Here is a 26,158-nt window from a genome sequence, read left to right as displayed (position 1 = left end):
GGTTCCTCTTCCTAGCCACCCCCCGCATCAGTACCATGCAAGAGGAAGGGGCAGGGAGGGTGAGGAGGGAGCAGCCAGGCTCCAGGGTGTCACAGCAGTAGCCCAGGCCAAGGGCGGCTGAGGGCCCGCTTGGAGGGAAAGAAAGGGAGGGCTGGCACTCCGTCGGCTCTGAGGGAAAGTCTGTTGCCACCACGTCCCATCCCTCTCGCGCCTGCGAGCATCTGCAGGCAGGCATTTCTTCCTGTCTGTTCCCAGCACCTACAGAGCGCCTGGCACAAGACGTTGCCCAGGAAGCATGTCCCGGGAGACGGGTGCAGTCAGAGCCAGGTGGTCGCAAGGGAAGCAGCCCCTGCTTAGTGAGCGTTTCCAACTGAGCGCCTGCTCTGAGCACTTTCTGCTTTGTCCCATTTCATCCACATCCTTGTCTTTGTGAGGTGGGCACCTTTATTATCTCCACTTTTCAGGAAACGACTGGGAGGCTCAGAGGGCATTACATAACCTGTGGACATCACCTAGTTTGCAACTTATCAGGCTCAGACTTGAAGCCAGGTATGTCTGATCCCAGAGCCCTTGGCTCTGGTTATGCGCGTGTGCGTGCTCAGTCGCTTCAGTCGTGTCCGACTTTTTGCAACCCCACGGACTGCAGCTGGCCAGGCTCTTCTGTCCATGGGATTCTTAGTCAAGAATTCTGGAGTGGGTTGCCATGCCCTCCTCCAGGGGATCTTCCCAACCCAGGGGTCAAACCTGAGTCTCTAGCATCTCCTGTGTTGGCAGGCAGGTTCTTTACCACTGGCGCCACCTTGGGTTAGCCCGGCTTTGGCTACACCGCCAATCAAACCCAGGCAGCCCCACAAGGGCCCGCACAGAGTTTAGGAGTTCTCCAAACAGTGGAAGAAATGTTTCCTATCTTGGCCCAAGAGTCCACAGCACATAAGAGACATTAGCTATGCCACACTTTGATTTCCCGCCACAGGCCAGGTGTGCACTGTGCACGCATGTGTCACACGTGTGCTCACATGGGTGAGGAAAGACTCCAATCCATTCTTCTTGCTTTGCCATCATGTTTCCATTGCTTACTGGGAGGGACTTCTAGCTTGTATTTTTTTTTTTAATTTGTGACTTTTCCCATATAATTTTTTAAGTTGATATATTGTATTTCCACTTTATTCAGTTTAATTTTCTTTCTTTCTTCCTTCCTTCATTTTTTTTTCCCCCACCTTGAAGCATGTGGGATCTTAGTTCCCTGACTCAGGATCAAATCCGAGGCCCCTGCAGTGGAAGTGCAGTTTTAGGCACTGGACCACGGGGAAGTCCCCTAGCTCATATCTTAAAATAGCCAAACATCTGGCTGCTAAGTGAACAGAGCTGTTCTGAAACCCCTAGTTGTGGGTTAGATGAACCAGATACCCAGATGCTGAGCTCAAATGTTCGCTTTGCAAGTGAAATGTTTGTCTCACATAGATGCTGCCAGTGATACTGCCTTTTATTGCCCAGTCTTGATGCTGTCCTTGTCTCTCGCCACAGAGGAGTGACTTCCACTCTGGGAAGAGGGTAGAGCAAAGCCTCAGTGATAAGGAGGCATTCATGAGTGCAATTTCCGTAACAGAACAGAACTGCATCTTCACTGACAAACGTGTTTCTTCATTCGATTCTGGGCAATGGGAGGGCTGCCACACCCCATTTTTGCCGATAACATCCTTATTTAGATTTCTGTGTTCTGTTAGAGGTTCTAGAATTGGAAACTGAAAAAAATTTTTTTTTCTTAATTGACAATTACACTGGCCTGCTGGAGAGTGGGAGACTGCCTCTTATGAAATTCCACTGAGCTCCTAAACAGTCATTGGCATTCTAACAGAGAGGAAGACAGTCTATTTAGGGAGCCATGGGCATGGGATCCAGATGAGGACTCCTCAGGTAGAGAGAGGCAGGAAATGAGCTGGTTTGGCTGGGGGTGCAGAGGGGAGATGAGAGGGAAGAACCACGCGTGAGATGCATGTTATCATCAAGTCCTAGCTTTTGCTTTGGGTCATGAGAGTATGTGGATGCTTATGTCATTCTTAAAAAGAACTAATTCAAGAAGCTAACTAAATACAGCAGGCTATGTGCATGGTTCTCCATGGAAGTGTCTCATGAACCAAGGATTATCATTAACCCAATTCTGTGCACCTGGGGTCCAATTAAAAAGCAATCAATAACAAGCCTATTTAAAAGGATGGTCTGAGATTTAGATTGCACAACAGGCATGCTTTTTCTTACTAGTTGTTGTTTTACTTTTTTTTCCCCCCCTAATCTTTTCAAACACCATTTTTCTTCTCCATTTCAACAGCAAGTTCTCCTCACGCAGGTCAAAGGTTTATAAAGGCCTCAAGCATCAGGAATCTGTTTAAGCCCCTTGGTGGGTACCAGAGTCCCATCAGGGCAGGAGGAGGGTCTCGGCTGGCTTCCAGAAAGGGATGGCGCATTAGCACCTGGACACACTGGGGTCTGGGTGTGGGGCGATGGTCTTATTCCAACAGGGCTGGCATTTTTATGCCAGACAGTAGGATAGCAGAGGGAGACCCCTATAGACCACTGCTAGTATAAGCCATGCTTCTCATCCTTGGAACACCCTGCTTTGGGGACGGGGATATTTTTTATCTTGGCACTTGTCTGCTCACGGAGCATTCACCGGGCACCAAGTGAGATGCATTTGCATGCTCTGGGCGATGTGCCAGGCCCTCGGGGATACAGAACGAGTAGTGAGCGCCTTTTCTGGGCTGCTAAGTGCTCTGCTTGTGTTCTCTGTTCACCCTCACGGCCCCCTCCATTGTGGCTTCCCCCATGGGAGCTCTGGCCCCACCCTGTTACAGCTGCACCCTTTGCATCTGCGTGGCTGGTGACGCAGGGTATCACGGAAGGGCTGTGGCTGAGCTCCGAAGGCTGACTGCTCTTGGTTCAGATCCCAGGCTCCTCACTGTAAGATTTGACATGCTGGCTTAAATTCACCCCTCTGAGCCTCAGATTTCTCGTCCATCAAATGGGAATAACCACCCTTATCTCACAGGGCTGTGTGAAAATTAAATGAAACGATTCACAACAGGCACTTTTGGTTCCTATCACATAGTAAATGTTCAGTACACAATCTCTATTGGTTTTTTTTTTCCCTTGAGAATAGTGTCCATAAAATAATCTCTTTCTATTCCCATAGGACGTGATATGTGGTAACATGTTCATTGCCTGCTTGTTGAATGAATGAATAAGTGCAGCCCTTTGGGACTGAGATCTCATGCTCTGTCTGTCTTCTGACTTCTTTCTTGCCAGCCCCTTTCTCACACAGCACTCACACCTCTGGCCAGGCCTGTTCTAGAACCCAGGGCCTGAGAATCCCTCGGCCCTGCACGATGGAGGGAAGGAAGGAAGGAGGCCTCCCTGGTGTCTCTGCTGACCTTTGCCAAGAGAAAAAAGCACCACTCAATCACAGTGGTCTTCTTTGGACATCCAGTAGCTTTCTGCATGGTTCTGAGAACGCGGCTGACTTCAGAAGCCCCTTCTCCTTGAGAAAAGGAGATGCTAGAGTGAGCTTATTAGGGGGCACTTGGGCCCCAGCCTGCACCGGCTGAAACGGCAGTGGCCCTGAGTCCACGGGCACAGACCAGCTTCTCATCTCTGGCTTTACTGTCTAGCCCACTGCCTATATGCTCCCCCACACCCTGCCTCCAGACCCTGTTATTTCCTTTCAGGAGTGATGGAAACAGGAGTATAAGCTCTGAGGGTGAAGGAAGGGGAGACAAGTGCACGGACCTGGTACCACCTCCCACTCCAGTTCTGTCTTCCATGGGCTCCGTGAGTTGACCTTTCCCTTACTGCCTCACAGGCTCCACCTTCTCCCCTATCACTGCAATGAACAAGCACCATTCTGTGGGGCCCAAGGTTGGGGATCAGGAGGCAGAAGGCTTGAGTTCCAATCTGGCTTCTGCAACTCACTGTCTATGGCATTTCAGACAAGTCACCTTTGTTCTTGGAACCTCAAGACCCTCCTCTGTAAACTGAAAGTGAAGTCGCTCAGTCATGTCCGACTCTTTGTGACCCCAGGGACTGTGGCCTACCAGGTTCCTCCATCTATGGAATTTTCCTGGCAAGAGTACTGGAGTGGGTTGCCATTTCCTTCTCTAGGAGATCTTCCTGACCGAGAGATTGAACCCACGTCTCCTGCATTGCAGGCAGATGCTTTACCTTCTGAGCCACCGGGGAAACCTGTAAACCACGATCTGATTACACATCTCGAAGGTGTGGTGTGAGCATTAGTGCTGATGTTTGCACACCGGAGGTGATCTCAAAACTGCAGTTCCTACTAAGGATTGTTGTTCCACACATCTGGGGGCTGAGGCAGGGCGGAAGGACCTCGAAGGTCCCAGCCCCGGATTCGCGCATCAGTATGTTCTAAAAATAAGCATTTTTTTCCCACCTCCTCAGCACGGTCAGCAGACGGAGAGACCCGGCAGACCCCAGAAAAACCTCACCCGAGCCTGTTATTGTGGGCAGCCCCTGTGGATTCCGCTTACGGGGAACAATTTGAGAGGCAAACAAAACATGAAAAGCTACTCAGAATTAACAATGGGCCAGATGGTAATGCTAGTTTGAAGCAATAAAACATGATAAATAGCTTCCTGCTGCTACTCCTGATCAATTTCAATATTTAATAATTCCACTGCCACCCCACCCCCTCATCTGGCCCCCTCCACAGGCTGCTGTGATAACGACCCGCATTCAGCTCACAGAGCAAACACTCCTTCACTTTCTGAAGGTGTCAGCAGAAAGCTGGCGGCCCGACTGTCAGTCCGTCCTCGAGATAATTCAACTGCCTGCTTCTAAGACACTCCATCTCCAGCCTCTCCTGGTTGCCGGGGAAGGCTGGGAGGGAACTCCGACGATGGAGATGCCATGGAAGCAGGCAGTGGGTGTTAGTGTTCCCTGAGTCTTGCTTTTGAATTTAAGAAAGGGAAGTGGTAGGGAGCTGGGTGGTCCTCTTACTCCAGGACCAATTAGCAGGAGGAGGAGGCAACCAGAAGGGGATGACGGCAGCTTGGTCTTAAAGCCTTACCCACTGGCCATGCTTCTGAACCTCAATCTCCTTCTCTGTATGAAAGAGAGAATCACATCTACTCACAGGAGGAGTCCAGCCTGTGCTGCATGGGTCAAGTGCTGGGCAGCATGCTCTGAATGTGGGAAATGACTTGCAGCAGGAAGCATCATTATCAAACATGAAGCCAATTAGCAAATGATGCCCCAGCACCACTACCCGTGGGAAGGGCTGCTGGTCCTTGTGGTCAGGGAGCTGTGGCCAGGGCAGACGTGGGGTGTGGGGCAGGAACTGGCAGGGAGCACCCAGGGTTCTCTCCAAGTGGAGCCTACAGGCCTTGAGACCCTCTGACACAGGGCATCCCAGAGAGCAGGTGATGCGGGAGCCGTTTACGGAGGAGGAAATGGACAGGACGAAGCGAAATGACTTCTCAAGCTTACATCATATGAAGTGGCATCATCAGTTTTAGTCTGGGTCTTCCAACCTGCCCCCCAAACCCCTCTGATTTCACATCCTCGCTGCCCCACTGCAGGAGAAAACTGCTCCCTGAGACCACCCCCGCTGCATTTTGTCCCTTTTGCAAGGAGGCAGCCGTGGGCTTGCCATCACCTGAGCTGTAGGTTACTAGGCTGTGAAATGCAAGTGGTAATACATACTGCACTGGTTCACAGGGACGTTTAATGAGGGAATATGCATGAGAGCCTGCTGTAATTTTGTGATGAGCTGTACAAATGTCAGGTATGGTTATTACGACTTTTTAGGAAAAAATCCTCTGGGAGGAAAAAAATCAGAAATTCATCCACCAAAGGGTGGATTCTTCTTACCAAATCCTTCACTGGTCCCACATCCTCTAGGGCAGTGGTCCCCAATGTTTTTGGTACCTGTGACTGATTTCGTGGAAGACAACTTTTCCATGGATGAAGTGGGGGGTGGTTTCGGGATGATTCAAGGACATAATATTTATGGTGCACTTTATTTCTGTTATTATTACATCAGCTCCACCTCAGATCATCAGGCAGTAGGTCCCGGAGGCTGGGGACCCCTGCTCCTAGGGCATTAAGATCAAGCTCTTTGGTGTGACCTTCAAGGCCTCGACAGTGCCTACAACCCCATCTCTGCCCCTTTTCCCTTCCATCCTTGCTGCAGACCCTCCAGGCTACTTAGGGTGACCTGAGCCTTTTACCTGTGTCTCTGCCTAGGCCGGGCAACACCCCTGCAGGAGGGGACTGTCCCACTCTGTCCCTCAGCTGATCCCACTCCTCCTTCTACAAGAAGTCTTCCTTGGGTCCCCCCCTTGCTAAGAAGCTCTTCTGCTGGGCTTCCTGATAGCCTCTCTGTGCTTGCCGCCATCCTAGCATGCAGCACCCTACCTACTGCTGCATTCTCATCTGCCTCCCAGCTCTACAGCCCCTCCCTTCTGGGTCAGAACCAAGTGCTGTTCACTCCAGTCTATCAGCGGCCTGGCCCAGCTTATGTCCAAGAACTGTGCACCGAGGAACCAACCAACGAGTAAGTAACCGTTCCCAATATTAATGGAATCAAAGCTTTAGCCAAAGGATTCCAGTGGTGGAATTAAGAATTTGGGCGGGCACAGCCTTGCTAAAGTTACAATACTTTGACCACCTGATGTGAAGAGCCAACTCATTAGGAAAGACTCTGAGGCTGGGAAAGATTGAAGGCAGGAGGAGAAGGGGTTGACTGAGGATGAGATGGTTGGATGGCATCATTGACTCTGAGGACATGAGTTTGAGCAAACTCTAGGAGATGGTGAAGGGCAGGGAAGCCTGGTGTGCTGCAGTCCATGGGGTCGCAAAGAGTCGGATATGACTGAGCGACTGAACAACAACGGCCTTGGTAGCAGAAGTCAGAACCGTGCTTCTGAATTCAGACTCAGTCCAATCCCCTTAGTCATGTCTAGAGCGGGTGGCGTAACCAAGACTTCCCAGGACAGGCCCCCACCCCACTCTATATCCTCTGTCTGCTTTTTGTTTGTAGAAAAACTTTAGTTGCCTAGGTCTTCCCCTAAGTTCCAAAGAGTAAATTTAATCAGAGAAGTGAGAAAATGCAGAAACAAAGGAAAACAGTCAAGCACGACAAACTAATCATCGTGAAGCCATTAAACAAAGTCAAGGACCTTTAGTTCCTCCTCAGAAGGGCTATAGGTAATATTCTGAGCCATATCCATTGAGCTGTTTTACTGAAACCCCCACCAGGTGAAAAAGTTAACTGCATGCCACCCACAAGCACAGAGACCCCAGACAGGTTGGAACCTGAAGGTTGATGATGTGGACTCCTGATTAGGTCACAGCCAACCAATCAGAAGAATGTCCACGAGCTGATCATGGATGGACCCTGCCACTCTCTCTCTCACCCTGCCTTTAAAAACCTTTCCCTGAAAACCAGTGGGGAGTTCAAGCCTTCTGAGCTGCTTGGACCCCTCACTTGGCCTGCAGTGAACACCGCACTTTCCTTTACCACCACCCTGAGTCAGTAGATTTGGCTTGACTGTGCATGGCCAAACACACCCAAGTCTGGTTTGGTAGCAATAAGATGATCATCCTCCTCCCCCATCCTGACCCTTAAGAAGAAGGAAGAGAAAAGGTACTGCCCATCCCTGTCTGTCCTCCCGCAGGACATGAGGGGGGCTGGTGATGAGGTACCTGAATCCCGCTGGTCCATGGTCATGGAGTTCCACCTCCTCGTGATGTCGATGTAGAGGATGTCCACCGCGGCCATGGACAGGCTGCTGCTGCTGAGCTTGCAGCTCCTGCCCAAGATGGGAGAGGACACGTCACTGCCAGACCCGAGCTGACCTGTCCTGCCTGGCCTCCATGCCTTTGCTTGGGCTCTGTTCCCCTCCTGGATGCTGCCCCACCCCCACCCCCGCAGCAGGAACTAGCGAAGGGTGACTGGCAGCAAACCGTTCGCTGCCCTTACAGGTTCCTGTAATGTGTTCATAAGGGCTCTAAAGGGCTGGGAAGAGGAGGGACTTTAGGATGGCAAGTCTTGAGTTGAATCTGGCTCTGCCACTTAGGAGCAAATGGCCCTGATTAAACTAGTTCCCCTTCTTAAGCCTCAGCCTCCTGACCTGTTAACCAGGCAGTCTTTATTATAGTCACTGTGGGCAGGCACGCTGCAAAGAGCATGATTTGGGCATCAGACAGACCAGAGTTAAAATCCTGGCCCTGTGGCTTCTTCTAGCTGTGTGACTGTGGACCATTGCTTTGGTGCCTATATTGGCTGGTCTCTTAAATGAAGAGGATAACACCCGCTCACACGGCCGTTGTGAAGACGACATGAGGTTGTGCATCCTGGGGCCTGGCACCTGGTTGGGGCCATGACAACTGCTGATTTCCTTCCTCATCCCTCTCTAGTTTCCCTCTTTCTCTGCCAAAGCTAGAACCATCTCAGCCCTGTCGGAGGCTACCTGAGGGGCCTTTCAGTGAGGGGCCCTGTCCACTCTGGAGAAACGGGGCTCACCAGTCAGAGCATCTGGGTATGAGGACGAGGGGTCTGTTAGAATGGAGGCAGAACTCAGCTGGTGCAGAGGCACCACCCTTTTGAAGCGGGTCGTGCTGGGAGGGGACTCCCCACCCAAGCTGGATTTGCCCTGGGAATCCTGAAAGCTACACCCTGGAGCCAGCTGTCTGTTGGACTGAACCATATTCCATGCTGCTATCAACCTTCCAAACGTGTCCACGTCCATCGCCCCAGCTAATGATAAAGTGGTTCTTTGGTTTCCCATTTGTCATCATCTCTTGTGTGAATAGCTCCCTTAGGAACCTGAGAGGCTAGGGGTTGATTGGCAAGCAGGACTTGGGCATTCCAGGGGACCCTCTCCAAATCCATGCACACCCCTGGCTTGACTGGGTGGGTGCCCAGCATGGTGCCCAGATGAGGCTGGTGCTCCTTATATGCCAGGAACCTCCTGGCCTCTCGCCTTCCCTCCCTCTTTCCATCCCTCTGGCCCGTCTCTCCTTTCTTCCCCGCCTGTATTCCTCAGGCCATCAATTCACATCCTGCTTCCTCCTGAGCTCCGCTCTGTATTTCCATCACAAGTCACCGTGGCAGACTTCAAAGCACATCAGCGCAGTTATTGAGCCCCAGTAACAACATGTCAGTGGATGCAGAGCTTTTCACATCACCTGTCACCGAGATGGCTATCTCTATTGGGTCCTGCCGGGGACCCGCTCCAGTCCCTCCCAAGGTATTCTGAAAACCCGCGCTGTTCATTTCCCAAGCTTAATTAGAAGCAGCTATGGGTTTTCTCTAATTATCATGTCTGTATTCTCTGGACTACCTGTTCCCCACAGGACAGGCACTCTGCCTGGCTTACCCTGTGGGTTAATAGAGTATAAAAAGGGAAACAAGACTGACCACTGGTATACAGTTATTTTTTTCCTGACAGGCAGAAAATAGAAGTGTCAAATCTTGAGTAGGAGCTGTAATTTACCAAAGATGATTCTCCATCTATCCCCTTTCCAAGGTAACTTGTTCTCCCTAGTGATACCTGGAAATACAGTTGATCATAACATCTGGACTGGGGCAGGAAAGGGAGGGATCCATGCTGGCTGCAGTTGACATGAAATGTTTGTGAGAGTTCTGATTCTGTAGGCACTTTCTTGGGCACCATCTGTGTGCCAGGCTCTTTCCTGCTCATTAGCTCTCTGGAGCTTTATAACGTTTTATGAGGGAGGTGTTCTTAGAGCCATTTCAATGCTGGGTAAACTGAGACTCAAGAGAAGGGACATGACTTGCCCAAGACCACACAGCTGGGATTCACATCTAGGGTTCCCCTGGAGGATAGAGCTGTGGACTTGGGAACTTTGGGAAGAAGTGGCGAAGTGGCCCAGCCCAGAGCTGCAGGAAGAACCAAGATTCCAGAGACAGAGTCTCAAGAAGCCCAGAAAGGCTGGAGCCTCTAGAGAGGCCCTGTTGGGACATTTTGGGATATAAGGCTGGGGGATGGGGTAAGACAACCAGGATCACTAAGTTTTCCTAGGTTTGTCCCCGCGGTCACAAATGGACTCAAGCAGGGAATGTCTTCAAGGGATAAGACTTAGGAGTGAACTTTTCATCCATCCATTCTCAATACAGAATTTATTTTGCGTCTACTATGTGTTCAGTGGTATTCTGGGTCCAGTAAGTGACACAAAGCTTGGATCCAGATGAGTCTTGGATAAGCTCTTGGACGGTAGACGTCATCTCACAGTCTGGGATAAAAACCTGAGGCCTTGGTAGCTCTTGATCATTTGAACCATTTCCCCTTAGGCCCTGGGAGGCAGTTCCTCAAATTACTAATGAGGGATGGGATGAATTCTTCAGTGGAGGAGAAGTCCAGGAAATACAGTAACATGAGGAGCCAGAAAGATTCCTAAGAAAGGATGGGCTAGAAATGTACATGATAAAAATGAGCTTTGGAATCAAATGCACATGAGTTTGAATCTTGACTTTGCTATGAGACCTTGAGCAGGTCATTGATACCCTGCATCTGAATTTCCTTATTTGTATGACGATGTTGTGACTCACTATACAAAGTTATTTTAAGGACTAGCTCAGTGCCTGGCACACATGACGGCTTTCAGCCTTCCTTCATGATGCAGAGCCAGTTTCCAGAAAGGATTTCGGGGTTTTTTTGTTTCTTCGTTTCTTTCCAGAATCAGGAGAACACGGGTGCACAGGATGAGAATCACCAATCGTTCAAGTTCATTAGGAGTCTAAGATTAGAAAGATTTGAAATTATCATCCCCATTTCCTCTCAACAACTACTGACATCTCATGGGAAATTTAGAAACCAACTTTTTCCACTCCATAAAATCCTATTTATAGAATTTCTTTTGTGTTCATCCTTCTCTGTGAAAGAAAAGACGCTTATTTTTTTTCCTGGAGAGCTTTCTGTAAGGTGAAAGTTAACAAATAATCAGTATTTGTTTAAAAAAGAAAAAAATAAACACTATCTAAACACCTTGGCTGGTGGGGATTGGGAAAGGCCACTTTGGTTTATAACTTATCTATTTTTAAGGGCTATTGATATCCCAAGCATAACGTCTCATGATATTACTGGAAAGAGATCATCACGGGAACAGAGGAAATTTTCAAAGTCACTGAGGAGTTAATGACAGAGGGGGAGGCAGGGCCCCCTGACACTTCTGTTCCAGAACATTCTCACACACCCTCCTGCCTCTCAGAGAAGAAACCTCCCCCCCTCCCCCTCCACAGCTACACATTAGGAAGCATATTAATATCTCCTTACGAGAAAAGGCAGCGGAAGGAGGAAAAAAAAAAAAGGCAAAAGAGAAAGCAGTTTTCTAATTTAGAAGGTGCCTGGGATTAGAAACCACAGAGAGGGGTGGGGGGTCTCCAGGCAGTGCGGCCGGGCGCGAGGCGAACGCTCGAGGTATGGAGAAGCTGCCTCCATTTTCCAGAAATAAACTCCGGTTTTGGCGAACCATTTCATCTTCGGGCTGCGGAAATGGAAACCGCAGCCTGTGCCAACTGATGTCAGATTCCGATGGAGGATACGTCTGAGAAACGTGTTCTTAGTGAATTACACAGAAAGCTCCGCAAATGAGGAACCCGATGGGAGGAAAATAACAAAAATGCATTTCCCTCAGAGAAAGCTGTCAAACTGAAGGAGCAGATCATTTCCATTTCTCAGAAAAAGAGATGTCTCCACACCTCAGCAATTATCATGAAATTAAAAAAAATAAAAGGTGCTTAATTCACGGTGATACTTGCTACTGTTATGTGCCTCCTGAGGAAATGACACGACAAGCTGGTTAGATAGAGTTAACTCTAGACAAGAGGACGACAGTTCATTATTTCTCATTTCTTGGCGGAAAAGAAAAACAGAATACGGCCAGACTTGCATTAGCATAATTCACTCCTAAAACTGCTGATCTATGCAATACATTATGAGAGATGGTCACTGGAAATAAATTCAATCGGAATGTTTATTAGTTCGTTCCCTCCAGTTCTCTTCCAGGAACTTGGAGAGGAAGAGTGGGTAGGACAGATGAAAGCCAAGTTCAACTTCTGCCGTTTGTGTGGGAGCTCAGAGAGGAGGGTCTCTAGCCAGCAAATATGTCTCTAGCATGGTGCTCCAGAGAAGGGCACTTGGTTTGATTTAACATATGGCACAAATATTATCAATTCATAATGAAGTGAAATTTAAATCTAAGTGGAAAAGACAGAATAGTTGTTAGCAAGAGAAAACGCTCGCTGTCAAATTTAGCTGGCAAGACGGAATATATTCAGATACAAATCTGAAAGCAGAGAAGATCACCTTTTACGACAAAGTTGCTGTGGGATGTCTTAGTACATTTTTAAAGGAGAAATGTATTGACTGTGGTGAGATGTGTTCTTCGTGTCTTCCTTCATCCTTAATTACCCGGGACGTGTGCCGGGGGAAGTGCTGAGGGAGGGGAGAGGGGCTCACTGTCTGGGTCCCTCTGCTCCAGCTGCCTCTTCTCCCCCTGGAAACATCGTCACCTGTCACAGTCACCACAGCTCCCACTAATGGCACTCGGCCACAGATTGGGAAAGATGGCCCCAGGACCTGCTGGTTGCTAACATCACGTATTCGAGTTTTTCGTGCAAACACTCTTAATTAGAGAGAACAAAGGGATGGAAGAATCATAAAGCCTCTCACACAGAGACCCAAGTTCTAGCAATATCCCTGATATCATCCAGTTCCCGTCTGACTGCCTTTTAAGAACCTTCTTTGCTAGAATGGTTCTCAAATCTTTTCAAGAATCTCCTTTTCCAGATTGTGTATGAGCATAGCAGCCCTCTTAATATATACCTCGGCCTCTCACAGGTCACAGACCGGTGCACCTGATGGGCAGTCACGCTTTGGTTGAACCCCAAATAATTTTCTGAATCACCGACATTCTGTATATATATGAACTGAGATTTCACATAAAAATCGGTATTTCTAGCTTCTCTAGAAAAACCAAAAACTCTAGTGATACTGTTCCCCAACAACCTTTCTTTGTGTCGCAGTTCTGCCCTCCTCATCCTTGTAAATCCCACCGGCTGGTTTGTTTATCCTTCCTGCCTGCACTCTCCCCCCACCCATCCCCCCAGGCAACTGAGATGTGATTCCTGTAGTCTGTCATCTTTTCAAATCTCCCCTGCTCTCTCACAGCTTCATAGCACTGTATTGACACCAGGAAATAAAAGGAAGCATCTGACTGATGTCTTTCGCTCTTCCTTCCTTCTTCCTTTTTCCTGCCTGGAATGTGACCACAGTGGCTGGATTTTGAGCAGCCATCTTGTAACCATAAGGCAACTCGGAAGCTTGAAGCACATGCTCAGGATGGGCAAGCAGAAAGACAGAAATTGGGGAGTTGATCACATTTCAGAGTCATTAACCAGCCCTAGAAGCCCCACTGCCAAGCTGCCTGTTACATGAGAGAAAATTAGACTCACTATTTAAACCACCTGTAGATGGGTATCCATTCCTACAAGTCAAATGTAGTTCCCAAATGAGTCAGAGTATCACGTCAGGTAGTTTTCTCAGGGAAATAACAGTACAGGCCTGTTGACTTTCTTGAAAATTCCCTCTGCCTCTTGGAAATAATAACCACAAGACTCCCATTTCACAAACAGCTCCTGTAAACCAGGCAGTGGGCCAGATCCTTTATCATCTAATACATCCATCCCAACCTCATCACAACCCTGCGAGGCAGGAGAGATGATTACCATTTTACAGATGAGGGAACGGAGACTCAGAGAAGACAAGGGATTTGCTCAAAGCCGCACAGCTATTAAGTAAAGTGCTTGGCTCTGAAGCCAACCCCCCAAGCCTGTGTTCTTTCCACTGGGCTTTCTTCCCACCTGAAACTAACACAAAGCCCTTCTCAGAATCACTGTGTGAGGATGACTTCAGGTTTATTGAGACGGCAAAAATTCCTGCTGATGCTTCTGCATGCTATCCTATCAGGAGTATCAGGGGGCTAGAGTTAGAATTTATAAAATTCGTTTAGAGTAAAGCACACGGCAAAGCGGTCTAATTATTTGCCTTCATGAATAAAACTATGAAGAGGGTGACTTTGAGTTACTAGATAGAAATATTAAAACCAATGATGAGGTAAACAACAGCAACATTGAGCTCTAGCAGACAGTTTCTCTGAGTTGTATAACATACAATCCTAGGGCACTGGTAGTTTCATCCCCATTTTCTAGGACCATCGAGGTTCAGAGACCGTCATTAACTTACCCAAAGTCACACAGCTAATAAGTGCTCCTGTACTGCCCTCAAAGTGCCCTAGAGGGTACAGGCAAGTTAATGAATAATCTGAGGAGGTTAGGCCTGTTTTGTAGGATGTGGCAAAAGCACAGTTTCTTTGTCTTGTTCTTCATGCAAATTTTGTATTATACTTCATAATATAACCACATTATTTTTATGCTAGAACAAATGTATTAAATTATTTATCAACTGAATTATTTAACTTTTCTCTCCTGAAAATGACACTTTGGAAAGATAGGCCTTGCTTCTCTGCTGTGGCTTCATAAACGCTCAGCACTCAGCCATGCACCCCTGGGAGAACTTCACCCAGTTTAGGAAGCGCGAGATCTGTCTGAGTCCAAGGGGCGATTATTCATCTCTGGTCTCAGGGTCCTGCTCAAGGTAGCCCGGAATTGTTTTTAATCACAAGCACAAGGTTGTGAATGCTCTCACATCTGTAGCATTCATTAATTCGTTCAACGAACAAGAGTGTACTATATGCCAGGCCCAGTGCCAGCTGCTGGGCCAATCCCAACCCAGTGGGGCCCAATCTGGCATCACAGATTCTCCCAGGGGCAGTCTGGGAGAAGGGGCCAGCCAGATGTCAGGCTGGTCTCCAGGCTGCCTGAACCCCAGCCAGAGGGGGCTGGTCTCACTGACCTGATGAAGGTACGGAAGCCTGTTGGTCCCAACTTCATCGTCCCCTTGATTCCCAGGAAGCGGATAAACAGGTTTGCCATCCTGTCCACCAGGCGCAGGTAGTTGAACTGCTTTGCATACTTGGGGAACACCTGCTTGAGGCAGATGGAGGGCAGGTGGGCGTCGGGGTTGGCGTTGCCCTGTGAGGCGCTGGCCAGATCGCTGTGAGGAGGATTTTCTTTTGAGGCTAACGACTTCCCCAGCAGCTGAGACCTGTAACACAAGGAGTTAATAATAGAACCAACATTTAGAGTGGGTTTGCACACAGAACACTTTCTCTTGCAAATTCTCCTTTCCTTTAGATTTATAGCAATGGCAGGCGGTGGTGGGGAGTATTATTATTATTCTTTTCTTTAATTAATTAGGCTGTGCTGGGTCTTAGTTGCAGACCAGAGATTGAACCTGGGCCCCCTGCACTGGGAGCCCAAAGTCTTAGCCAACGGACCACCAGGGAAGTCCCTATTATTACTATTCTTAATGTATAAACCAGAGAATTGACCTCAAAGAAGCGACCTGCCCAAAGAGTCATACCTGTATATACCTATGGTATATATATGATACCTAATTCATGTTGATGTATGGCAGAAACCAACCCAATATTGTAATTATCTTTCAATTAAAAAAAAATAAAATTTTTTAAAAAGTTAAAAAATAAAAGTGACCTGCCCAAGCTCACATGGCGAGAAGTTGGGCCCAAGACAGAGTCACGGGACAAGAGATGTACACTTCCCCTGTTTTACCATCTTAGTTTCCCAATATGGACAACTTCCTTTCCTGTACTCATGATTCAAGAGAATACTCAATTATGAAGGAGTCTGGGTATGGTTTCAAATTCCTACTTATGGGTAGTAATTGAATAATTAGGAAATATAAAAATCTCATTGAGGGCTGGCAGGAAGCCATAGGCACAGTTCAATGAACAATTTGCAAAGATACATCAGTTACCCAGTTCTAGGAATAGGCACAATTACGTTTTCTGGCTTAACTATTTTCTTATTTGGAACTAGTACAAAAAAAAAAAAAAGAAAGAAAGAAATGATTAGAGTGTTGTGATTCCTGTCTGGATATTTTATCCTGAAATTTTCCTGAGAGTCAAGAAAGTTCACAGCCACTCACACTCAGATATGCTCCTCCAGCTGGAATGTTCTCACCTGTAGACCCAATGATCACCTGTTTACCTTCCAGGATAGCCCGCAGGTACCTCCCACTGACACGGCTATTTCCCCTCCTCCCCAAACCTGCATTCCCCGTCTCCTGGAAGGTCACCACCATCTGTCAGTGACTCAAGCGGGAAACATCAGAACAAACATCAACCCCTCCTTCTCGCTCTGCCTTCGCAGCCTCCCTAGTGTTTCCTGGAACCCGGCCCACTGTCCCCACTCCCCTGGCCTTGTCTGTCCTCTCCTGGACTCTGGCAATAGGGCCTCCAGCCTCCATCCTCCACAAGGTATCCGAGGCCACCTTCTAAAACAGACCTGGCCGGGATGCCCACTTCTAACACTGGTCATCTTTGAGGTTCCTGAGCGCCCATGTGATCAAGTCCATAGCCTCCCTCTGGCATGCAAGCCCCTTCTTGGTTTCCTCTCTGCCCTCCTCATTTCTTGTTACTGCCCTGGACATGCTGTACCTTTCAAGGCCTTGACAGCTGCCACCGCCCCAGCCTGCTGCCCTCTGGCCTGGCCTGGAGGCAAAGACTCGCGCTTGCTGGACAGCCAGTTCCCTTCCACAGGCAGTGCCCAATCTGCACCTGCAGCTCCGCTTCTTTCCTTGTCTCCTGTCCTGCCCATAGCTGATGGGGTGAGGGTGGGGGAGGCATAACCCTTTCCACCTGTGTGTCCATTCCAGAGACAGAACCCTTGTAATGGGGAAGAACAAATCTGACTCCATATTGCATCTGTTACTTTTAATTTAGCCTTTGTGTTCTATTGTTTTTGCTGCAAGACCATCACTAAAGGGATGTTGCCGATAAGCTTAAATGACACATAACCGTCTGTCTCTGGGAAGGCTGTCTCCCATGGAATGAGTGTCAAGCTAAAATACCTTTATTTAGTTCACAGGAAACCTTCTGACTAGGCCCACCTCTGAATGGCTGCAGGAAGGAAGAAGTTAACACACCCCCTCTGGGGTCTGACTGGAACCAGGACTTTAGCCATTCCCCTTTTAGTATTAAAGGAAGCCTGAATTCTAACTCAGGGAAGATGGCTCTTTGTGATGCCGGTCCACCATCTTCTCGGTCTGCTGATCTTTTGAATAAAGTCACTATTCCTTGCCCCAACAACCTGTCTCTCTATTTATTGGCCTGTCGTGTGGTGAGCAGTATGAGCTTGGACTCAGTAACACCCTGAGCACGGTGTACACAGCCAATAAATACTGTCCAACTGGCTAAGAGATCCAGGAAAAAAAGAGCCGCATCCCACGGCACTGAGATCAATACCAAGGCCATTTTCTGCTCTTCTTTATTAAATGGCCTCATTCTCAGAGCTCCCACTTCCAAGCATGCCATCAGTCACCAAGTCAGGCTATCTTAGTATCTTCGTACCTGCTTTCTGACTCAGCCTTTGAAGTCTTCCTCGGCCCTGGCTGCCTGGCACATTTCTGCTGCACTTTCGGAACCAGCTCATCTGTTCCCTTGACCACACTGAAGATCGTCTTTCAGGTCCACTCCGGGTCCCTTGGACGTCTGCATTTCTCGAGTCACATGCACTGTATTTGCTTACGTGCCAATCCCTCTTGCTATTTTGTGAGCTCATTGAAGGCAAAGGACCACATCTTATTCAACCCTATTTCTATAGGACTTGATACGTATTAGGTGCTTGGGAAATGTTTCACTGAATTCATTGCATTGGGAAAGTGTGCTTTCAATAGCAAGTGAAAGTGTTAGTCACTCAGTCGTGTCCGACCCTTTGCGATTCCATGGACTCTAGCCCGCCAGGCTCTTCTGTCCATGGAATTCTCCAGGCAAGAATACTGGAGTGGGTTGCCATTCCATTGTCCAGGGGATCTTCCTGACCCAGGGATTGAACCCCGATCTCCTGCACTGGAGGCAGATTCTTTACCATCTGAGCCACCTTTAATAGCAAGGTAAGCGTCAAATAAAATATCAAGCTTATGATGCTTTGTATCTACCCCATAGGCTCGTTTAAATAGGAAAGCAGTTCGATAGAGAAACAGTGTACTTGACTACTCTGCCAAAATGGACTTTTGTTCATGCTGGTTCAAGGAGCCCAAGTCTGAAAGAGAACCCCCTGGTGTGAATAAAGGGTCTGTAAGCTATGGTTCCTTCAAAGCGGGTCTCAAAGCCAGGACAGGCAGAACCAGAGCAGCTCAAAACCCCTTCTAAAGTTCAACGGTGTGGATGGTTCAAGGAAACAAACGCACCCTCCTACAAAGGGAAGGGACCTGACTCCTCCAGAGAGCACTCGCTCCCGGGGGGTGGGGTGGGGTGGGGGGAGTGGGATGGGATGGAGGTGGGGGGTGCAACTTCCCTTCAGCTAAACTGGTTTTTATCATCACCTCCTTGAATTTAAGACTGTAAATAAAAGTCAGGTGGTTACTCTTCAGATGAAATAAAATGTTTTCACATTAAGGTTACAAGAAGAAAGATATGAACAAAGAGCAGCCGCGTTACCGGAAATGAGCTCTTAAATTCCTGGATAAGTGGCAATCACTGACTTTATAAGCACTCATTAAGTTTTTGTTAAAGGAGATTTTGTTGAAGGAAATGTACGGTTTGAATGCACTCCATGACAAAGAAAACGGGCTGAGAACTCTTCAATCAACAGAACTGTCCCACTTTGGCGATCTCATTTGCTCTTCTCGAAACATGTGCAGTCCGAAGTGGTTTCTATAGCCCTGTTCCAGATGGAGAAACTGAGGCCCGGTAGGGTGAAGGGGCTCTTTGCCCTGGCTGAACTGGAATTACACTTCAGTTCTCCTGACCAGGCACTTCCCACTTTGCTGCCCTGTTTTTCCAAAGCACATCCTGGTTCACACTGAGGGTTACAAAAACCCAGAGGACTGTTATTTATTTTTTTGTTTTTAAGTAGTTTTTTTTTAAATTATAATAATCATTATGCTCTTTGTAGCCATGTTGAAAACTGTATAAAGGGATAAAAGGAATCAGAATCATTTGCAATCCCACAGTTCAGGGATAAACACTAATGTTTTAATTTTTTAATCTGTATTTATAAGTTAGGATCACACCATGGGTAGTTTAAATCCTTTTTCTTACACTTTACCATTATATCATGTTTTCCTGTGGCCTTAAGCGTGTTTTCATGAGCATAACCTCTCATGGACATAGGCATGTGCTAAGTTGCTTCAGTCATGTCTGACTCTGTGGGACCCCATGAACTATAGCCCACCAGGCTCCTCTGTCCACGGGGATTCTCCAGGCAAGAATACTGGAGTGGGTTGGCATGCCCTCCTCCAGGGGATCTTCCCAACTCAGGGATGGAACCTGAGTCTCTAGTGTCTCTTGCATTGGCAGGCAGGTTCTTTACCACTAGCACCACCTGGGAAGCCCATGTAATATTCCATATTATGTCTGAACCAGAATTTAATCGGCCATTCCCCCCTCAGTCAGATATTATCTACATGGCTTGTCTTTGCTCAATAAGAGTCTGGTGACATACGTCCCCTAAGCCATGTGATCCCTCCCAGAAACATTATACATTATAGCTAGAAACAGCTTTGAGATCATTCTGTCCAATGATGTCATCTATTTTGTTGTGGTCTAACGCACATAACATAAAATTCACCATTTTATTTTTAAATTTTTCTTGCTCTATCTCAAGACATGCTAGCTCTTATTTCCCAACCCAGGAATCAAAACTGCGCCCCCACGCCTTGAAAGCATGGAATGTTAACCCCTGGACTACCAGGGAAGTCCTCAGATTCACTATTTTAAAGCGCACAAGGCACAATGTTATGCAAACCACCGCCTCTGTCTAGTTCCAGAGCGTTTTCACAACGACGTCATTTTAGAGGGAAAAAAATGAGTCCCAGGTAGACAGGACAGTAGCACTGGTAGGTCATCTGACTGCCAGATCATTCATCTGGGGTGGTGGCCGGAGCTTGGGTTGCCTGCTGAGGGGGACCCCACCACCTCCAGGGCACCTCTCAGGCTGGGATGGTTTCCCGGACTGCATGTCAGAGGCTGTCTCCCTCCAGTGTCTGCAGCCTGCCTCCCATCCCACCTCCAGAGCTGCCCAGAAGGAGTCTGCTTTCTCCATGACAGCCTCTCACATTTCCTTCAAGGGTTGCTGCACTTACTGGGTGATTACTATTGCCCTTCCTTCCTGAATTGCAATTAATAACCTCAAGATGAAAAGGGCCCTCAAAGCCACAGATATTTTCATGAACTTGAAACCACAAATTCAGGCGGAAAGGGTTTTACTCAACTGGAAGAAGGCAGTAAAGATACAACTGATACAGAAGAAGAACTAAAACACAGAGAAATGATATTTTGCTCCAGATAATTCCAATTATCACATGGAGATCCAAGGTATCACAAGTACTGTAAAATCCTGTTTTTAGTTAATAGCATTTTAATGGAAAAGTCAGACTTATGAAATAGAAGTGACTGGTAAAGAAAATATAAATCAAGCTTACTAGTCCTTTGGGGCATTTAAAAACAATTGAATTTGGTGTATCTTTGATTCACTAAAATAGGGGAAAGAATCCTGTAATGTTTTATCTATTATGGTTTTTCAAATAAAATGGAGTTTTGCTTTATTAAAACTCCTGTGAAAAACCCCCTACCACCATTCTGTCTGAAAAGAAAATCACTAGTATTTATCGGAGACCCACTCCTGGGGCTTCCCAGGTGGCGCTAGTGGTAAAGAATCTGCCTGCCAATGCAAGAGACGCGGGTTCAGTCCCTGGGTTGGGAAGATACCCTGGAGGAGGAAATGGCAACCCACTACAGTATCTTCCCTAGGAAATTCCATGGACAGAGGAGCCTGGCGGGCTACAGTGCACAGGATTGCAAAGTTGGACATGATTGAGCGACTGAACACACTGTACACACTCGATGTCGAGCAGCTTACTTGATATATTGATTTCATTGGTTTCTCAAGACAATTCTGCAAGGTAGGTAGAAATTAGCCCCATTTTACAGATTAGGAACCTGAGGCCCAAAGAAACTCGATACTGCCCAGTCTTGCCCAATTCCATAAATCAATAGGGGAATCAGAATTTGTCCTCAAGGACTTCCCCCAAAATCCAGTGGATAAGACTCTGCCTTCCAATGCAAGGTGTGTTGGTTCAATCCCTGGTTGGGGAATTAAGATCTCACAGGCCGTGCAGTGTGGCCAAATACATAAACAGAACTCTTTGGAAAAAAAAAAAGATTTTGTACTCAGGACTATCTCAGTACACACCTGAGGCTTTGCTCACTACATAACTCTTGTGATAATTTGATTTAAATCAAACCAAAGACTTTTCTTTGTTGGCAAAGTAACGTCTCTGCTTTTCAATATGCTATCTAGGTTGGTCATAACTTTTATTCCAAGGAGTAAGCGTCTTTTCATTTCATGGCTGCAATCACCATCTGCAATGATTTTGGAGCCCCAAAAAATAAACTCTGCCACTGTTTCCACTGTTTCCCCATCTATTTCCCATGAAGTGATGGGACCAGATGCCATGATCTTCGTTTTCTGAATGTTGAGTTTTAAGCCAACTTTTTCACTCTCCTCTTTCACCTTCATCAAGAGGCTTTTCAGCCCTGGGATTTCCTTGGAAGGAATGATGCTAAAGCTGAAACTCCAGTCCTTTGGCCACCTCATTCAAAGAGTTGACTCTTGGAAAAGACTCTGATGCTGGGAGGGATTGGGGGCAGGAGGAGAAGGGGACGACAGAGGATGAGATGGCCGGATGGCATCACTGACTGGATGGACGTGAGTCTGAGTGAACTCCGGGCGTTGGTGATGGACAGGTAGGCTTGGCGTGCTGCGATTCATGGGGTCGCAAAGAGTCGGACACGACTGAGGGACTGAACTGAACTGAACTGAAAGACTTTTCTTCTGATGTTTAAACAATATATATATATTTTTTTCTTGTAAATTAACAAAATAGGAAGGTAAATAATGAAAGAGCTAGTTTCACAGAAGATGCTTGAGTGCTCTCAGAGAAATAATTCCCTTTTTTTTTTTTAGTGAAGCATCTCTTCAATCATTTATTCATTTATGAACCACTTCCCTAGCTCTTGTCTGTCCCATTGGCCTGGGTTACACAGGTAAGGTTGACACAGTCCACCTTGCTACCCAGAAGCATGTGACCCAGAGTGGGAAGACTAGACCCATCCACAAACAATGTCTGAGCCAGGTGAGAGTGGCTAGGTGAGCATCCAGAGATGGGACCCGGAACATATGGAAGGAGGTCAGTTTAGGGGTCTTAGTCATATACCTATTAAAAAGCAGAGATACTACTTTGCCAACAAAGGTCCATCTAGTCAAGGCTATGGTTTTTCCAGTGGTCATGTATGGATGTGAGAGTTGGACTGTGAAGAAAGCTGAGCGCCAAAGAATTGATACTTTTGAACTGTGGTGTTGGAGAAGACTCTTGAGAGTCCCTTGGACTGCAAGGAGATCCAACCAGTCCATTCTAAAGGAGATCAATCATGGGTGTTTGGAAGGACTGATGCTAAAGCTGAAACTCCAATACTTTGGCCACCTGATGTGAAGAGTTGACTCATTGGAAAAGACCCTGATGCTGGGAGGGATTGGGGGCAGGAGGAGAAGGGGACGACAGAGGATGAGATGGTTGGATGACATCACCGACTTGATGGACATGAATTTGGGTAAACGCCGGGAGTTGGTGATGGACAGGGAGGCCTGGAGTGCTGCGATTCATGGGGTTGCAAAGAATCAGACACAACTGAGCGACTGAACTGAACTGAACTGAGTCATATACATGAAAGCAAGCAGGTCTTTATAGGATCTCACATGTTAAGACTATCAAGCTTGGACTTGGCAGTGTAGGAGATGACAAGGTTGTGGTGGATTTGGGGGAGAAGAGTGGCAAAATCAGAAGTTCAGAGAAGAGGAATGAGTCTGCCAGAGGTATGTATGCTGAATCGAGGGGGCAGGGGGTTGATGATGTAAGGAAGCCATCAGAACATTCAGGGTCAGTGATTCTGAAAGCATGGTCCCCGGACCAGCAGCACCGGCATCACCTAAGACCTTGTTAGAAATGCACATGCTTGCCCCCGCCCCAGACCTATGGCCTCAGAAACTGTCTCAGCAAACCCTGTGGGTGAGTGTAATGAGGAGTGAAGTCTAAGAATCACTGGTCTAGGTGCAAGAAGATGGATTTGGTGTTTGATCACAGGGGACAGAAAGGGAGGGAAGGCCCTGGATCATGTTCCCGGGCAATCCTGTGGCTTGGCAGGAGAACCTGGTGGGCAACGAGGCTGGGCTGGCACAAGGAGGTCGGCAGGTTCCTTTCCCCACCGCTCGGCCAAGTTGTGTCCCCTCAGCCCCTTGGGGGTTTCAAATGCACATTGGCATTCCAGGAGAAACTGCCAACCATGCATCAGAGAAATCCCTTAAATTAGCCTGGCAGCTAATTTAAAGAGTTGGAGGCTGAAGTTACTAAAAATAAACATAACTACCATGCAGCCTGGCTCTGTCATTTGATAAATCTCTTCCATCACAGAGGCTCAATTTGCTTGATGGTGATGCTATCCTATTTGAAGAGAAGGCGATAGATGGGTGAGGCATGTGTTTCAGACTGATGAGGAGAGGGACTTAATGAGAGATCTGGCTGATGTTCCAGTCCCTGTAAGACCTAGATCCATGCTGGGTCTGTTCCCACTGGCTTCCCTTTATGCAACATTCCTCAGAATGCTCATCTGGCCACTTTTGAACCCCCCAATCACTTTCCTCCATAGCACATTGTAACATCAACACCAAAACACAACGGTGATGATACCGGTTATGTGCCAGGGACTGCCATTCTAAATCATTTAATCTCGATAAAATCCTATGCAGAAGGTATTGTTATTCCCATTTTACAAATGCAGAAACCAAGGCACAAAGAGAGAAACTAATACGTTATAAACCCCAGATACAGACCCAGGCAGGCAGGTGCCAATGTCCTTGTTTCTAACTACTGCGCTATGCTGCTTCCATACACAGGGAGTTATCAGGCACTGAGTACCTGAGAGTCAGGTGGGTTATTTGTAACATCTCATTTGACCCTGGCAATCATCCTTATGAATTAGGTATAATAATAAGTGGCTCCATTTTGCTGTTGAGAAATGAGCTTCAGAGAGATTAGGCTACTTTTCAAAGGTCACTCAGCTGTTAAATGGCCGAGTGATATTTGAATAAGGATCTGCTTGAGTTCAAAGCCCAGGCCATTTCCACTCCATCATGTTACAACTCAGTGTACTGATGAAATCTCATTTTCTCCTCCCTTACAATGGAGGTCACTTACTTACGAGGGAGAGTGACTGGGTGGGTGGCAGGGGGCACTTAGTCTAAGCCTAGTTCAAACTTGTTGCATTCTTTAGAATCAAACGCACAGATGATTAGACCTCCAGATGATTCTGCTGCAGCAGAGTGGGTAGGTGGGTGGGTCTGTCTGCTTGTAACTGACCGCAGTATATGTGACAACCAGCGTCTATCAGAATGGGGCTGTTCTGACTGTCCAACAAATCAAGCCCTGTTTCACAGTCACAGGCCCACACAAGTCACTGATGCGCTGCTTCGTTGTGTGTGTGAATGAACAGAGGCCCCCAGCGGCAACAGCAGCGGACTAGGTCCTCTTCCCTGCTTGGGATGAATTCTCTGAGGCACCAGGCTGGGGTGCTGCAGGAGCATCCTCCTGTCGGGCCAGGCAATGAATTAACAAAAGAACAGACAAGTAGATTCAGTCTAATCCCCCCTTTCCCACAGACCCAGAACTTGGGCTGTTTCCAAGCTGGAAGTGCCTTTAGGGTCACCGGGCCCAGCCCCCTCATTTTGCAGATAGAGGAACTGACAGCTCATTTTGCAGGGACCACCCCGCCCCCAATCCGATTCTTTTCCAACAGGGCTCTCTCTGCTCTGCCCCTCTGCCCAGAGCAGGTGTCTTCGCCCCGGTTCCTCTGGCTTTCTTTGTCTTGGGCATGGGCAGTGAGAGTCAGTGAAATGCACGGTCACTCAGGCCAAGGAGTTGGGGAGATGCTGCCAGGCAGCTCTGCCCCATGCGCACGGGTCTGGGGAATCAGGGTGTGGGCTCTGGGGATAGTCTTAGGCATCGTTGGAATCCCAGTTCCATCATTTTAAGCAGGTCATATAACCACAAAGCTTCAGTATCCTCTTATATAAAATGGGAAAAATAATAGTACTTAAAAGCGGCACCTAACTTACGCGTGCGTGCGAGCTGAGTCGCTTAGGTAGTGTCAGACTCTTTGTGACCCCAAGGACTGTAGCCCGCCAGGCTCCTCTGTCCATGGGATTCTCCAGGCAAGGATACTGGAGTGGGTTGCCATGCCCTCCTCCAGGGGAATCTTTCCAACCCAGGGATCAAACCCGCATCTCTTATGCCTCCTGCATTGGCAGGCGGGTTCTTTACCACTAGTGCCACCTTGGAAGCCACCTAACCTATAGGACTAATGTAATTATAGAGAAAATGGATACATGCCACTTTGATTATAATCACCAGCCTCTTTATCTCCCATGTGTCATCATCTGGAGAGGCTCACTGCCGAGTCCCCAGCCTCAGTGGGAGAAGTCCACACATACCTCCAGGAATACAGGGGGATCGAGCATTTCTTTAACCACTTTTGGACATTCTGCCCCACTCCCAACCCATGTAACTAGACACCGGCCTGTCCTCGTGTTCCTCGGACTGCCCAGAGGCCGTCTGGGGGATCTTGCTGCAGGCGGCCTGCGGTCCAATTGCACCTGCCCTCTGTCTGAACCTAAATACATCCCTCCTACATAAGTGAGTCTCATTTTCTCGGGCCTCGCTGGGTGACGGCCCTTCATCTGATAGCCTGGCTCTCAATGACCGTTGTCACAGAATCATGAACACAGAAATGTTCGCTGCGCCCCACATAGAGCAAAAGTTAAACGAAGAGTAGAAGCGACCCTAGTGATCCACTCATCTCAGTTTCCTTTTGAAATAATATTGGAAAGTCCAGGCAAAGTCCTTTGCTTGAGGGGTGGCATCAAGTG

At 47.7% G+C, this 26,158-nt stretch overlaps 1 protein-coding gene and 1 long non-coding RNA gene across 4 annotated transcripts in view; one reads left to right on the top strand and one right to left on the bottom strand.

Moving 5' to 3' along the window:
• The window catches only part of TTLL11 (tubulin tyrosine ligase like 11), a 268,134-nt gene that overhangs the window by 28,811 nt on the left and 213,165 nt on the right, over positions 1-26,158 (bottom strand). For 2 of the 3 annotated variants that reach the window (XM_086325418.1, XM_086325420.1), the window contains 2 exons: positions 14,952-15,203; positions 7,720-7,826 (listed from right to left, as the gene is read on the bottom strand). In XM_086325418.1, the coding sequence (XP_086181544.1) occupies positions 7,720-7,826; positions 14,952-15,203 (359 nt within the window). The remainder of the gene's footprint in view (positions 1-7,719; positions 7,827-14,951; positions 15,204-26,158) is intronic. The other variant, XM_086325419.1, reaches the window with a different exon arrangement.
• Positions 16,300-17,252, top strand: LOC147362646 (uncharacterized). Its single transcript, XR_015136376.1, has 2 exons — positions 16,300-16,437; positions 17,041-17,252. It is a non-coding gene; the product is annotated as an uncharacterized LOC147362646 (long non-coding RNA).

The sequence above is a fragment of the Bos grunniens genome, chromosome 11 (assembly GCF_055505025.1).
Source record: "Bos grunniens cultivar Pamir isolate PY7600 chromosome 11, Bosgru_T2T1.0, whole genome shotgun sequence".
In the NCBI taxonomy this organism is placed as follows: Eukaryota; Metazoa; Chordata; class Mammalia; order Artiodactyla; family Bovidae; genus Bos; species Bos grunniens.
This window is presented reverse-complemented; position numbering and strand designations above follow the sequence as displayed.